The 16142-nt window shown below is 37.4% G+C and overlaps 1 protein-coding gene across 1 annotated transcript in view; it reads left to right on the plus strand.

Moving 5' to 3' along the window:
- Positions 1 to 15869, plus strand: part of LOC134797670 (estradiol 17-beta-dehydrogenase 11-like) — a 59124-nt gene extending 43255 nt beyond the window's left edge. Inside the window, exons 3-7 of the mRNA XM_063770013.1 lie at positions 6506 to 6630; positions 7236 to 7346; positions 8202 to 8449; positions 9930 to 10046; positions 12558 to 15869. Of these exons, the coding sequence (XP_063626083.1) occupies positions 6506 to 6630; positions 7236 to 7346; positions 8202 to 8449; positions 9930 to 10046; positions 12558 to 12744 (788 nt within the window). The 3' untranslated portion in view covers positions 12745 to 15869. The remainder of the gene's footprint in view (positions 1 to 6505; positions 6631 to 7235; positions 7347 to 8201; positions 8450 to 9929; positions 10047 to 12557) is intronic.
- Positions 15870 to 16142: the final 273 nt, after the last annotated feature.

Raw genomic sequence — 16142 nt, forward strand, 5'->3', positions numbered from 1 at the left:
ATTTTACACTTGTTCGACATCACGACATATAACTTCCGACGTTCCTTGTTATTTTTAGGGCACGACGGAGTTCCTTTATTTATAAGATAACTACATAGGTACTCTTAATTAAATTTGAATGATCGTTAAAATTAAATTAAAATGGTTAACATACTTATGTCAGATACCTACTAAAGCCTCATTTCTAATTGTGATATAACTTATAAGTCATTTAAAAGTAATTATGATATGGATGTTAAGATGTATGGCACGTGTACTTTAATCTGAAAGTATTCGTTTTATGAAGTTAAAGCACTTAAGAGCCCATCAACGTGCACTCTAGCGCCACTGCTAAATAATCGTGATTATTTAAATTTAATGACAGGTAGGTATTTGAAAAAGGAGGCCGCTACGTACTGCATTGTGTATTTAAGTACCTTTTGAATACATCAAACTAGTTATTATGTTGCTGGATTCGTCGATCTAGGAACTCAAAACAAAAACGGCCGTTTTAACTTTGGACGCATAGATTGACGAATTCAGCAACATAAAAACTAGTTTAATGTATTCAAAAGGTACTTAAATACACAATACAGTACGTAGCGGCCCCCTTTTTTAAATACCTGTCGTTAAATTTAAATAATCACGATTATTTAGCAGTGGCGGTAGTGTGCACGTTGATGGGCTCTTTCATTTAAATTTAAACAATAGGAAAAAATAAAAGTCAAGAACATTGTGGTTTAAAATTATTGTTAATAGAAAATAGATAATCCGATACGCTGCAATGACAGTGATTGGATACAAAAACCGGGCAAGTGCGAGTCGGACTCGCGCACGAAGGGTTCCGTACCATAATACAAAAAACGGCAAAAAAAACGGTCACCCATCCAAGTACTGACCCCGCCCGACGTTGCTTAACTTCGGTCAAAAATCACGTTTGTTGTATGGGAGCCCCACTTAAATCTTTATTTTATTCTGTTTTTAGTAGGTATTTGTTATTATAGCGGCAACAGAAATACATCATCTGTGAAAATTTCAACTGTCTAGCTATCACGGTTCGTGAGATACAGCCTGGTGACAGACGGACGGACGGACGGACGGACAGCGGAGTCTTAGTAATAGGGTCCCGTTTTACCCTTTGGGTACGGAACCCTACGACTAACGGTTCACAAATAGTTTTCATACATTTGACATGTAATCATATTTAATGGCTTGTATGATAGATAAAGATAACATAGAGTAAATTTAGACATTTACACGTGCCTTGTAAATGCCTCACGTGCGTGCGTCGTCGAAAGTTTTGCTGACTGGACCGAGATGGGCACGTCACGACTCTGACCGTGTTTTGAGCAAAATATGCTTACCTAATTGTGAATCGCTGACCGAGAACCAAATATCGCATATTGAAGGTTAATAATATAGTCAAACGTACTTTTGCATAATTTAATCTAAAATTATGCAAGTACTTGAAGGCTAAAGAATAAATAAATATGAATTACTTACGATAGTTAGCAGACTCTAATTTGATTTAAGTAGGTGTAAAACTGTGACATGCTATGCTTGATTAATGACCAATGCTAAATTTTGATAGAAATCTGCATGTATACAGTCAGCAATACTATTCAGGGGTCTCTTTTCTGTGCAGCTGACTGTACATATTTCCTTCCTCCTGGAATCCAGACATGAAAAACATTTAAAATTACTTGTTACTCTTTTCAAAATGGAGCCCTAAATAGAGGGAAAATGTTTCAGATAGGTACAGTGTGTAATACCACAAAGATGGCAATGACAATAGATAGCCCATCACAAGCTGCTTAGTGTGTCAATGCCAGCGTGCGCCGGCGCCGAAGGAAGCGCTTCCGCAGCGCAATCGCACCGTACGCGCGCGTTCTTTCTCGAACCACTTTCGATATTTTTTTTTCTGGGTGACCGGCTAAGGTTTGCTTCTATTGATTGATACATTTAGGTACTTATTGATTGGCCAGTAACTATATTGACAATGGTACATATAGATATAGTAACAAAATAAAATGATCGTGGTGTACTTTGGTGATAACACAATACTATGCTTATGGTACCACTACATGTTGCCCGTGACTTCGTTCGCGTAGATTTTTATGCTGGTTATTGTAATGCTACGTTTAAACATTGCCTGTTGCACTGCAAAACATTAGTTGGGTTCATAATTAGACACGTAACAATTCTCTATGTCTGATAAGATTGTCGTGGACTTTTAGAATTTAGAGGATACGGAGAATCCGGGAGCCGGAGCCGATAGTGCGGTGCCGATAGTAAGGAAATTTATATGTACTCGCAGATAACTACTTACCCCTTTCGTCCGTAGTCCTTGTCCACAATCCACAATATCCAAAGCGGTCTCTTGTTAAGTGTAGCGGGTGGAGCGATATACTTATATTAAACTTGCAGGATTCTAATAATATCACAAGGAAAGCAATGCTTGATGCGGCGAATTCAACATTGAAGTCTGTTGTCAGTATGTCAGTATGTCATCGTCATATCTAGGTGGCCAGCAGTCACTGTAGAGTTTTTATTATAAAAAAGGTCGAAAGGGAATTTTGGCGCAGTAGCGCCACCAATGTCTTTCTACGAAGTTTCAAATTATTTACTCAAAAATATATTTGTTTTCTATAGGTGTTTACAACCTCCTCTCTAGTCTCTTAACCGACTTAGAGGAGGCAATGTAAAGCCTTTTCGCGAAGTTTCAAGTTCCGCACTCAAAGTCATTTTCATTCCGATACAAACTTGCAACACCCTTTTAACCACTTCATGTACCTAATGTTTTATTTTAAACCTATTTCAAATTCACCTTGGGAGGGGATGAATTTTCAAAAACGCGGAAATTAATTAATAATAAGATTAGTTGTTTTACTTGTTTTTAGTTTTAAGTTTTATAGTTTAGACAACTAGATGTATTTAATTCCGTATTGTGTTACCTATTGCTTATCAAATAGTTACATACTACATTAGGTATTCGTATTTATTTAACTACCTACCTTAACGTCAATTAATACGTCGAAAACAATTTTTTGCTCTCTTTATGTACTAGGTAATTAGAGGTCGTTTGTCAGACATGAAAAAAACGGAAATATATTATTTGGCAAATGACACTTGACTTACGAGGCCTAACAATGAAACAATAGGTTTTATTTGCATCTTCTTCGTATAGAAAGCTTAAGAGGAAAGGGCACGGCCGTTTCTCCATACAAACGCAGCCCCCATTTTTCTCTCTGGATATTGATATTATGAAAAATATTTTTACATAATTTGATGTATATGAACCATAGCTATGCCCCTACGTTTGACTTTTTTCGATTTTTTATTACTTTAAGTATTAGTAAAAATTAGGAGAAAAAAACAGATTTCATACAATTTTTTAAATGCTCCTAACTGTAATAATAATTAAGAATTCATAAAAAATCACGTAGGGCTATAACTGTGGTTAATATACATCATATTATGTCAAAATATTTTCAATAATGTTAATATCCAGAGAGGAAAATGAGGACTACGTTTGTATGAAAAGGCAATATCGCGCGGGTTCTCCACTTTCGTCTTAACGCTTTATGCATGCTCGCGTATCTGTGGGTTAATAATATGTTGCGTCGCTAGTCTTTGATCTCCATATTTTCTACCACATTGTAGATGCATTGACTTTCTATAGTCACTATCTCGACTGAATCACTTAGACTGAACTGAATCACTTACTCCGGAACCATATTAAAAGAAAACGGATTGTTGCAAACTCTAGTAATAAGTACAGTTAGCAAAACTATTCGCTTGTTAGCATAACGAACCTTGGCATACGAAATTCTATGCAGGGGGGTCACTTTTCTCTGCAGCTGACTTTACGTAAATCTTCTTCCTCGCGTTATCCCGGCATTTCGCCACGGCTCATAGGAGCCTTGGGTCCGGCATTTCGCCACGGCTCATAGGAGCCTTGGGTCCGTTTGACAACTAATCCTATGATTTGACGTAAACACTAGTTTTTACGAAAGCGACTGCCATCTGACCTTCCAACCCAGAGGAGAAACTTGGCCTTATTGGGATTAGTCCGGTTTCCTCACGATGTTTTCCTTCACTGAAAAGCGACTAGCAAATATCAAATGATATTTCGTACACTTCGTACATAAGTCCCGAAACTCATTGGTACCTACGAGCCGGGTTAGAACCCACGACTTTCGGATTGAAAGTCGCACGCTCTTACCGCTTAGCCACCAGCGCTTCGCCTGACTGACAGACTAATTAGCACTAATATAAATATGTCTGATTATATCAGCAAAAAGATAAGCTTAGCACCCCTGCACACAAATATCTAGTGCTATGCTTAGGTATCGTTTATACACTTGACATTTATTAATTTTATTATATAGGTACACATGACATTCAATTAAATTTAACTTTACAAGAAGCAGCCTTCAGTTTTTACAGTTGTTAATTTATTAAACGACTTCAATATTTCAAAAAAAGGAGTTGCTTAGTTCGACAATTTTTTTTGCTTTTCATTGTTCCATTGTACTTGAAAATCTATTTACACATTTTGCCAACGGTCCCAAGCATTGCAATTATTCGCGTACGTAGGTACCTACGTGACTTTGGTGTTAGGGAATAGTTATATGTATTATATTAGTTATCCTCCGACCATTACCGTTCACTTTAACATTTATTGCATTTTATGTTATATATTTTGTATAGGTATAAGTAATACATTAAAAAGAGATATGTGAAGGTTTGAATTTCAAAACTTACCGCTATTCATCAAATTTCTCTCAAAGTAACAGATCCGTGAGATTGTAGACTCGCGCGAAATAACGCAAGTCAATGCTAGTTTTCTTTAAACATTAACATTTCCTATATAATGAGGACTTTGATTTTCATTTATTGAGGGGTATAATAAAGAGTATTGTTATGTTATTTATTGTGCCATCACTTTCTCTAACCAACAGCTTATGTTATAATTGGGTGTGTAATGATCCGTATAACAATTTTTGATATATTTTCAAAAGATATAACAACTTTTGATATAATTTCATGCTGTATAATCACTTAAACGGTATAATGAACTTTTGATATAACAACAAAATAACTATTTTCGTCCCACAAGGTGGACTGACGACCTGGTAAAGGTCGCGGGAGTCCGCTGGATGCGGGTGGCGCAAGACCGGTCATTGTGGCACTCTTTGGGGGAGGCCTATGTCCAGCAGTGGACGTCCTCTGGCTGATATGATGATGATGATGATGAACTATTTTCATGGGGTATAATGCTTAATCGATATAAAAGCTATTCGATATAACGTTTACTGGGTATAATGAATATTTTTATAAGTATTTATGGTATAATGTATTCTAATGTATAAAAATAAGTTGAGGTTTGTCAGTACTTAAAAAACATTTATTTGTAAAGTAATAAAAAAAGTCGGTTCTGGCGCTTCGCCGGCCGCTACCGCGGCACGCTCGCTTCGCTCGCTCGGCTCGCGCGCTGTAGGGTCGCAGTTCTACCTAACACTCCTCCTCACTTCGCTCGTCGTCGTACCTAACTGAGACCTGCCTTAAGTTCGAATACGTAGGTTGTTATAATAGTAGTAAATATTACAATTTATACCAGTACTACATTATGCCAACTGAGCGTTATATCGAACATAATTATATCACATATACGTTATACGCTGTTAATGTTAGATTAGATGTTGTTATATTACAAGTTCATTATACTTGACGATAGTTAGACTCTCTAAGAATATACCATGTATTGTTATAGCAAAAGTGCATTATGTCCCTTAATCGTTATATCGACTAAAAATATATCAAAAGTTGTTATATGGACCGTTACGCACCCGTTATAATTATAATGCTGAGGACAGGGATTTAAGTCACCTATTGCCACTAAACCACTCGCAAGAAGAGGCGTAATCTCCCAGTAGTAATCACTGATTAATTATTTTTCATACAATGTAAAGATTGTGTTATGTTTTCGCAGTACCAATTATAAATGCTAGTCAGCGATCGTGTTTACCTTTAAACTTGTTTTGTATGCTTTTATAATCCTACCGGCAAATTGTAACTTTTATGGTTTTGTGATTGCATTAATGTTTACGCTCACTAGCATATCATACAACACATTTTTTCGGTTTAAAAATCTTTAGCTCTCAAAAGAATAACAATAATTCACTTACTTACTTGAGAAAAGAAAACATAACATGCATAATACGTGATAATACTTAGCTATGATACTTAATCTATAGATAAAGATCTTTAAACCGAAAATATGTGTTGTACAGCGATGGTAAATTATGAATACCTATGGTCTTAATTAGGTAATCATTAAGATAAAAAAAAAAACAGTATCTGGAAAACAGAACAATATGCCTGGGCATATTGTTCTGTTTTGTAATCTTAAAAAGTACGATATCACATCTACAATTTAATACATTGTATAGGGACTATAGAAAGCATTTTAATGCTTCCCATTTACGAAACATCTCCATATGTGCTTATTTCGTTGTTTCAGGACTGGACGACTCGGAAAAACTAGTGAAGGGTATTGGAGGGGACTGCTACTCTTACGTGGTGGATCTAACTGACAAGGAAGATATTTACCGCGTTGCGAAAAAGGTTCACGAGGAAGTCGGCAGGGTAAGTGAATTAGACACTAATCGAATTTAATATGGATTTAATGCATGGATTTAAACAAACCTAGCTTTATTGAAACAGGTCGGTTTGAATAACTTTTTTAAAATAACCGGTCAAATATGTTTGTCAGTAGCAAAAGGCGCGAAATTCAATTTTTCTATGGGAGGATTACCCTTCGCTCCAACTTTTTTCAAATTTGCCGCTTTTTTTCTACTGACGGAATTAGCTTGACAGTTTTAATTTAAATAATCACGATTATTTAGCAGTGGCGCTAAGTGTGCACGTTGATGGGCTCTTAAATTGAATCAAATTGGGTATTTTTGTATATATATATATATAACTAAATATATGCCTATATATATGTATATAAATAAAAGTCACTTTCCCAAAGTATCAATAACAATAACATACTTCGACTAGCGTACACAAAAGATCACTTTGCTTACGCCTGAACTGGTTTTATTGGCATTATCAGAATCTCTGTCGTCATCGGAAACAGTTACATTGTCAAGGCACATTTTGATATCGGCATTAAAAAGCACGATAAAGGTGGGCCATTGTTCGTTGACTTGTCAGGTGCTTGAGCAACTGTTCGATTGTTCTTGCAGGTGAGTCTGTTGATAAACAACGCCGGCGTGGTGTCGGGGCAGTACCTCCTGGACACGCCGGACTATCTCATACAGAGGACGTTTGACGTCAACGTTTTGGCGCATATATGGGTAAGCAATTATGTACATTTAAAATCTACACACCTATCGTAAAATGGTCCTTCTTTGCTTCAATATTTACTTGTAATTAAGGAAATTAATGAACAATGTTTACCTACAGTTTACTTAAAGGCACAGTTACTAAACATAGAAATATAATATTTGAATATATTAAACGACAAGTCATTTGACAGAATTACCCCCTTTTCATAAAACTTTACCCCTTTCTTACAAATACATAAGTCAAAATAACAGATAAAGACAAAGGATTCATAGCTAATTCAGGCCAGTAACGCGTTTATGAATAACGCCATTAGATCATAATTACTAATTACCCACAGGGGAACAAAGTAAGGCCATTTTACGGTAAATTGGATGAGCAATGATCATTAAGAATCAAAGTAGGTACATGGCAGTGAAAACGTGAGCCCATTCTTATTTTATTACTTTCATTAGCCGTTGATCTCATTAAACGCTTCAATCGGATCTTAAAATCACAAACTTGTATGTACCTACATATTATCTACATACCAGCAAGTTTCTTTGACTCCTTTGCATCTATCTATCTCTAACAAATTATCAAAAGAAACAGACTTTATCCATAACTAGCGACCCGCCCCTGCTTCGCATGGGTTACACAAAACCTTAACAAATTATACACTTAAACACACCTCAAGAATCACTCTATTGATATGTGAAAACCGCATGAAAATCCGTACAGTAGTTTTCGAGTTTATCGCGAACATACAAACAAACAAACAGACAGACGCGGCGGGGGACTTTGTTTTATAAGATGTAGTGATACCTTTCCATATCCAAATTCAACTAACTATACCTTTTCTTAGAACTTTCCTAATCCTTTTCCAGACGGTAAAAGCCTTCCTGCCCAAGATGATAGAACACAACGACGGCCACATAGTGACCATAGCGTCCATGGCGGGCCACGTGGGCGTGGCCAAGCTGGTGGACTACTGCGCGTCGAAGTCTGCGGCCTGCGGCTTCGATGAGGCCCTGAGATTGGAGCTGGAGGTGCGGGGCGCGAAGGGGGTGACCACGTCGCTCATCTGCCCGTACTTTATCCGGTCTACGGGCATGTTCGAACAGGTTAATTCGAGGCAAGTAGAATGTTAATAAATTCAGGTCGGCAAATTCCGTCATAGGGGCAATTCTCTCGAGCGATTTTTTCAAACAATAGTGCACAATTGATAATTTCATCGACAAAGCAGCGATTGCTTTTAGTTTCAACAAACAAAAGTAGAAAGGTTTTTTTCCCTCCGGTTGAAAATAGAAGAATTCAATATACGCTCGTGTATGGAATTGTCCCTATGCCGGAATTGATCTTACCTACTATTTTACTATGCGTCTCTGTAGCTTGCAACTTCGTCGATGCCCTAAAATGGAACTAGACATTGGTGGAACAGGTTTGTAGGAATTTGGAACCATTTTGGAACCCACGTCATACAAAAAAATAAAAAAACAAGTTATTTTCATTATTGATCATTTTATGCTTTCTGACTTCTGGCTGTAAAAGGTTATACTACCAGAAGTAATTGTACATAAACGTATTGATTCGAAAGGCAATAAGATATGTCGATGAACTTTAAAGGTATGTTGGTGATTACCGTTCGCCAGTTTTCAAGCCTTAAAAATTACTTTGCCAAGGCGATTACCACCTTTAGTGAATGTTTATTGACACAAATTAAGGTTCAGATACGTGTTAACATAATTGCAATGCTACTAAAGCTTTTTAACGTCATGCCATGACGTACCTACATTACCGACGTTTTTTTAACTTTTTATTATTGTGGCTACTACTACATTTCTGTTTCTTTGGACATATTCTTATTCCTATGGTAACAAAGATGTTGGAACGATATAATTTTGTCATTTTCCCCGTCGCTATCTATTTGAGCACAAACGCAAATACAGCAAAAATGTTTGTTTCTTTCAGTGCGCATGACGCACAGTATGCGGCATTACGGCATATTAACTTGCTACGGACTACGGCGTAGCACTCTCTTCTCTAGTGACACTGCGCATTTAAAGGAATGCCATTATTTAATATCCTCATTATGTCCTCAGCAATTACCGGCAGCAACTCTTGAATACAAAATGATTTACGACTCTATTGTCAAGCTAATAAGATGTCACGCGTATAACTTCAAACGGTAAAATACGTTTGTGAGTGTCGCTCCGAGTGTGAGAAATCTACATTAGAATTAACCTTTTGAACGCCATCTGTCAAACCCAAGAACATCATGTATACGCCAATATCAATAACTAGCAAATATAAACCAACCAGTACGGATATGATGGTCGTTCTTGTCTACGTGACAGCGTGATAAAACGGTGTCCGTCACTTTCTATCCCACGGTGTTAAAAAGATGGATAAAGCCATCCATAATACGTCGGCTGGAAACGTTGAAGGTTACTTTGACAGCGTAAGCCATTAGCACTTATAAGCGTTCTTGGCGCCACGGACACGACTTCTTACGATAGTTCCTGACGTTCAAAGGGCTAAATGGTGGAAATGATGTTTTTGTTTCGTTTTGACTGATATCTGTATATATAATTTATGGAAATGATGTGTTTCAGGTTTGTGCCTCAACTGAACGCGAACGAGGTGGCGGACCGAGTGGTGCTCGCCATCCGCACCAACGAGGCCATGGCCGTCATGCCGGGCTACTTCAGTTTACTGCTGCCTTTCAAATGGTAAACATTTACCCCCTTATTCATAAAACTTTACGGGCCTGATTTAGTTAAATTATTTTTTATCCCTTTCTTACAAATACAAAGCTTCCGAGCGAGTTGGTCTGAGGATGAACATGGACAAGACGAAGATCATGTCAAATGCCCGTGTAGAACCAACTCCTGTTACAATCGGAGACTTTACACTTGAAGTTGTAGACGATTATATATACCTAGGACAGACTGTCCAGTTAGGTAGGTCCAACTTCGAGAAAGAGGTTAATCGACGAATCCGACTCGGTTGGGCAGCGTTTGGGAAGCTACGGCACATCTTTTTGTCCAATATTCCGCAGTGTCTCAAGACGAAAGTCTTCGACCAGTGTGTGTTGCCAGTGATGACATATGGAACTGAAACGTGGCCGCTTACTGTGTGCCTCATAAGAAGGCTCAAAGTCACCTAAAGGGCAATGGAGAGGGCTATGCTTGGAGTCTCTCTGCGTGATCGCATCAGAAATGAGGCCATCCGCAGCAGAACCAAAGTAACCGATATAGCCCTCCGAATCGCTAAACTTAAGTGGCAGTGGCCGGGGCACATTGCCCGTAGAACCGATGGCCGTTGGGGCGGAAAGGTTCTCGAGTGGCGACCACGTACCGGAAGGCGCAACGTGGGTAGACCCCCCACAAGGTGGACTGACGACCTGGTAAAGGTCGCGGGAGTCCGCTGGATGCGGGTGGCGCAAGACCGGTCATTGTGGCACTCTTTGGGGGAGGCCTATGTCCAGCAGTGGACGTCCTCTGGCTGATATGATGATGATGATTACAAATACATAAGTCAAAATGACAGGTAGAGACAAACGATTTATAGCTAATTCAGGGGAGTATCGCGTTTATGAATAACGCCATTACTGTCGAGATAGCAGTGGTATTTAAAATATTTATGTACACTTGGAAGGATTGAATGTAACATATCTTCAATACAGTAGCGAGTAATTACTGAAATCCATGAATCATGAGGGGTAAATATGAGGTCAGGATGAGCACATCTAGGGCGCCATTGACATTTATTCAGCCTCAACTTTAACCGCTAGCATGGTGTTAGACTAATTTAGGGCACATACCTAATCTCAGAAACGTGCACATATTTAAAAAATCTTGAAGAATATTTGATATATCTAAGGCTGGCCACCGTTGTCGGAAACGTGCAAAATTCAGACGCAAACAACATATTTATATCAGTTATAAAATTAGAAAATATCGATACTTCCCTTCGTGAACTTTGCCTAAAACAATGAATATGCAAGAATATAGTATTAGTTGCTGTTTACTTCAAGTTATGATAATTAATTGTTATTGATAATATTTCGTTACACGCACTGCGCAATAGCGCATGCATAATTGAATACATAAATGTTAGCATATTTTAACATGGTAGATTAGGTACCTTCATGGTTCTCAAGTTCATTGTCACAGAAATAAACAGTGGTAATTACTTAAACAAGGAAATACTGTAGGAAGTCAGAAAAGGTCAAGCCAGTCTAAAGTGTTATGGAAAAAAACCATTAGTAATAAGATTGACGACGAACTCAACCTGACCTAGACCTCTTGGTATTCATATGTATAGGAACCATACATTTTTAAACAGCGTGTGGTATACGAGACGTTGATTAAACGTTAGACGGTGACATCTTTATTACAAGTTTTATTAGCTAGGTATACGTAGGTACCTATTTTAATGCATCAATAATATCAATTAATGTACCTAATTAACGGTAAATAAAATGCAACTACGAGTATATTTGTTCTGACGACAGCTGGCGACGACTTTACGATTTTTGGCGTCGTGTCGTCGATATTCGATGGGGACATTTTAGAAAAAGGTCACTTCTGTAGACAATAAAAGTTAACGACTCTGGTACCAACACAGATATCCCCTTTTTGTTATTTGAGTCTCAAGTACTGAAAAAATGGATCCTGCCTGTAAAGGTGCCGCGTAAAAATTAGCTTTAGATTCCCTTACATTTGCGATGTCTACAGGAAAGGCGCGAACAAATTGGCTACTCTTATCATTTCGCAACCACCCTTTAGGCGTCGTTGCCGTTCAAAGCGTTATTAGGCATATACCTATTCGTAAAATGCTAACTGTAGAAAAACTATATTATCTTCTTATATATAATTAGAAGGTAAAAATTACCTTGTAACCTATTTGTTTTTGCTCAATTCAACATTTAGACACGGAATCACAATTACGAGCACGATATTCTTATATTTTCTCATTATTATGACGTCCAATGTAATTATCGCCGACATGATGCAATTTGCCGCAATTTTCTAAATTAACGAATATAATTTGTCTGACATACATTTTAGTTATCATGCTACTGCATATAATTCACTAATTTAATTTAATAAAATTTAAATTCATTAACTCAAATTTCGCAAGACGTTTGAACGGTTCTTAGCGATAGCGAACTAACCGCTACTGTACTTTAAAAAATATATTAGACTTTCTACCATATAAGTTTACTTTTCCTCCAGGATCGTTCCCTGGCCATGCCTATCGGAGTTCCTGCGGCGCCTGGTGCCGGACGCGGTGCCGGTGACGCCGGGCGCGGCCGCGCATGCGCCGGCGCCGACGCCGGCCCGGCCCGCGCCGCCGCCCGCCAAGCCCGACGCGCGCCCCATGACGCTGGCGCCGCCGCGCCGACACGACAGGCACGTCTGACGCACAGCGCGCCACGGGGGATGCGACATGTGTGGACTTAGGTGATATTGCTAACTGAATTACCATTAGATTGGACCTTTGTTAAGTGACAAGACAGCACTTTTAGCTGCCTTCTCTAGGGCTCTAAGTTCTAAACTGAGTGGTCGATGAAATTTTTATAGGTATTTTGACCAATGGTACCAAGTACGCGGTACTTGTGATTGAGGCAGCAGAAGAAAATGACTGGTAGCTCTTCAGCCACGTTGTTTTTGTGGCTAGAAGCCATGAAAGATAACTATATCGTATGAATTGTATTGGCGAACGAGCTTCAGTTAGCCGTATCGCGATATCTTTGCGCGAGTTAGATTAATCCCCAGAATTGTTATATCGTGATGCAAAGATGAGAGACTCTATCAAAAGGTTTAAAGGGAAAAACCTAGTGAATGCTGTGAGTGAGAAGCTGAAGCTTGATTTGTTATTGATTAATGGAATTTTATGCAATCAGCAGTAAAATGCGTTTTACTACACTTCTGCCTCAGTTATTTTAAACGGAAAGTAGACCCAAATAACTGTAAGAACGATATGGTTTTCGAGTTATTCGGCATATTGGTAAAGTCTCTCACGGGTATTTTGATACGTACGTACTTAGTTAATTTTAAAGTTGTTATAGCAATTGTTGACCAAAAATTGCGTGTACCTAATTGAGATGTTGCGTTTCAAAAGTAATTGAGGTATATTTAAGGTTCCCGTTATCGCAAATGTTGTGTAAGATCAGTTTGGATCAGTGCCCTACAGAAAAGTGCCATCGACAAAATACGTAACTTTTGGTATAGAATTTCATTAGTACAAATTGATTAAATGTCGTGAACATTTTCTAAATAATGCGATTAAAATAAAATGGGACCTTAGAATACGATCCGTATTTCTGCATAAAATTACAATACCTGTACATACATATGTCATATAAGTAAGCAAGTATTTAAAACGTTCTCAGATCCGTTTGAACCAGCTTTTAGATTTTAATGTGAGGTAAGGCAGAGCTAAAATATTGGTAGGTAAAGTAAAAATGGCCACTATATCTTACCTACTCCGTTTATGTAGTCCATTTAGTATCGAAGTGGATGTAGGATGAAGGATGAAGGAGTTACATTACAAGGCCCCCGGTCTTTCCTACCTAACACTTAAAGTGTGGATTCAAGGAAATCAATAGCGCCACTGAATTACGTGTTTGGTAAAGGAAACATCTCCAATATAATTATATGGAGGCCGAGTTCTAATAAGTTCGAATAGGCCTCATGATCAGTCTTATAGCGTTGTGGGACCCTATCGTTATGAGGTTATGACGATAACATGACATTTCAGTCACAGTCGTAGTGTCTCTATGTGATAATGATAGAGCTTCCTTTGTGCTGCAAAGTCTGGTCATAGACCGTTATACCTATTCGTCTTTTTGAAACCGGGCCCTCAACTAAATATATACCCTTTAAACGCCACGCCTAACGTGCAGTGTTGGCGAAATTGACAATTCTTGACCATTAACCAGTACAAATTGAACCGTCAACTGTAACCGTCCGTTACGGGTCAATTTGTAATGGTTATTGGTCAATTGCAATTAACGTTCGGCCAACACTGCTAACGTGCGTGGCGCGTCATCGAGAACTTTGTCGGTGTGCTCGAAGATCAAAGGGATATTTCCATTTCAATCGACATACGAACGCCGACGTTCAGATTTTGTAACGGCGCTGTTTGACTTTAAGGTTTACTTACCAAGTTTTCGACTTTAACTTAGGTTAAGTAATGTAGTGTATTGTTACTGTGGTACTTAGTCAAACTAAGAAACGACGAGGATGTGATAGCGATTACCTTATACGATATTGTAGAGACATCGATATTAATTACATTCCATAATTAAGTTACCTTTTAAATACGTAATCATCAAATGTACTAACGAATACACTCTTCACCCACAAAATAAGTACCTAAATTGGACCGTTCCGTAGGCCTATTTCGAATATCTATCTATCAGAACTTTTGAGATCAATGAGAGACCTTGAGGTCGAATATTTTAAATAGCATTTGACAAAGTCGCTCGTGACGATATGTATAGAAAAGCGTAATTTGTAACGGTTTAGACAAATTTAATGTAATGAAGATTTGCTGTCTTTATCATTAACTTGACTCTACTATTAGAACTTTGACATTACAAATGCTAAGTATGGCTAGCATGCAATGCAAAAAAAAAAGATGTTATTCTTTCGTAGCAAAGAAAATTTATGAAAATATTTTTATTAAAGTGAAATTTCTTATGCTGCGGTTCGATAATCGGTACGTAATTTGATTAGAATAAATAGTGAAATCCCGCTGAGTTATATCAGAGAGGGGAAAAATATGATGTAGAGAGAAAGAAAAATACAGCTAAAAATAAAAATTATTTATTCATTCCCCCTTTTTAATAGGTACGCATCTACTGTGGGTAAAGATAAAAATTAATTTCTTCAATTTGTCACAATTACTATTAAGTTGTTCTCAACGAATGTTGAAAGTTATTTACTAGGTAATACTAAAACATAGGTTGTAAGGTAAACGTGAATTTGAAATTTGCTCAATTTTGGCTTAGTAGGTATATGTCAATAAATTACTTTTAATTCGGGTGTTATGGGCTTCCGTGTAAGTGAATGTATATAAGTAATGTATAACGCGGAATTGTGGCTGTTATATTATTGGCATAAAAAGGTATATATGGTGTATAGCAAATTACGAAAAATATAAACCTTGTGACATTCTTAAGCAGGAGGGAACATAGAACTCTACTTGTTGCGAAGCTTTGCATTTGTATTAATGCAATATAAATAGTATTAAGCCCCTGGGGGCAGCCAAGATGACAATGAATAGAAAAAAAAATGTAAATTGTATATTTCCATACATTAATTAAGGATTATGGTTTTCTATCAATGATTGTCTCTTTGGCTGGCCCTGCCATGTTATACGTCCCTTTTCTTTGAGAATGGCACATTCTATTATAATAAATTTAGTTTACCTACCTAATAGAGGGACCTGTAAAGTTGCATTTATTGCAAAAAAAAACTGTTATACGTTCAGTTATAAATATTTTTGTAATATGTTAAAAAAAGGGAATAAAGATATAACTGAAATGTTTTAGTGTGTTTTATTTATAAACAAGATAAATTGTGGTAGATTTTGTTTACAATTTCAAGAAACTTGATGAAAATTATAAAAGTTAATAGGTCTGTACTTGAAAAAATCATATTAAATTATATTAGTAAGGTAGGTAACTCTTAACTGGTAAAAATATAACGGTAATAAATTATCAACATCAATAAATACTGAAACATGCAGTAATACTTCAATGAATACAAAATAGCCGTTTTAATCTATTGTGATTCGTTTCGTAATAAAAT

Source organism: Cydia splendana, chromosome 15 (genome assembly GCF_910591565.1).
Source record: "Cydia splendana chromosome 15, ilCydSple1.2, whole genome shotgun sequence".
Classification (NCBI taxonomy): Eukaryota; Metazoa; Arthropoda; class Insecta; order Lepidoptera; family Tortricidae; genus Cydia; species Cydia splendana.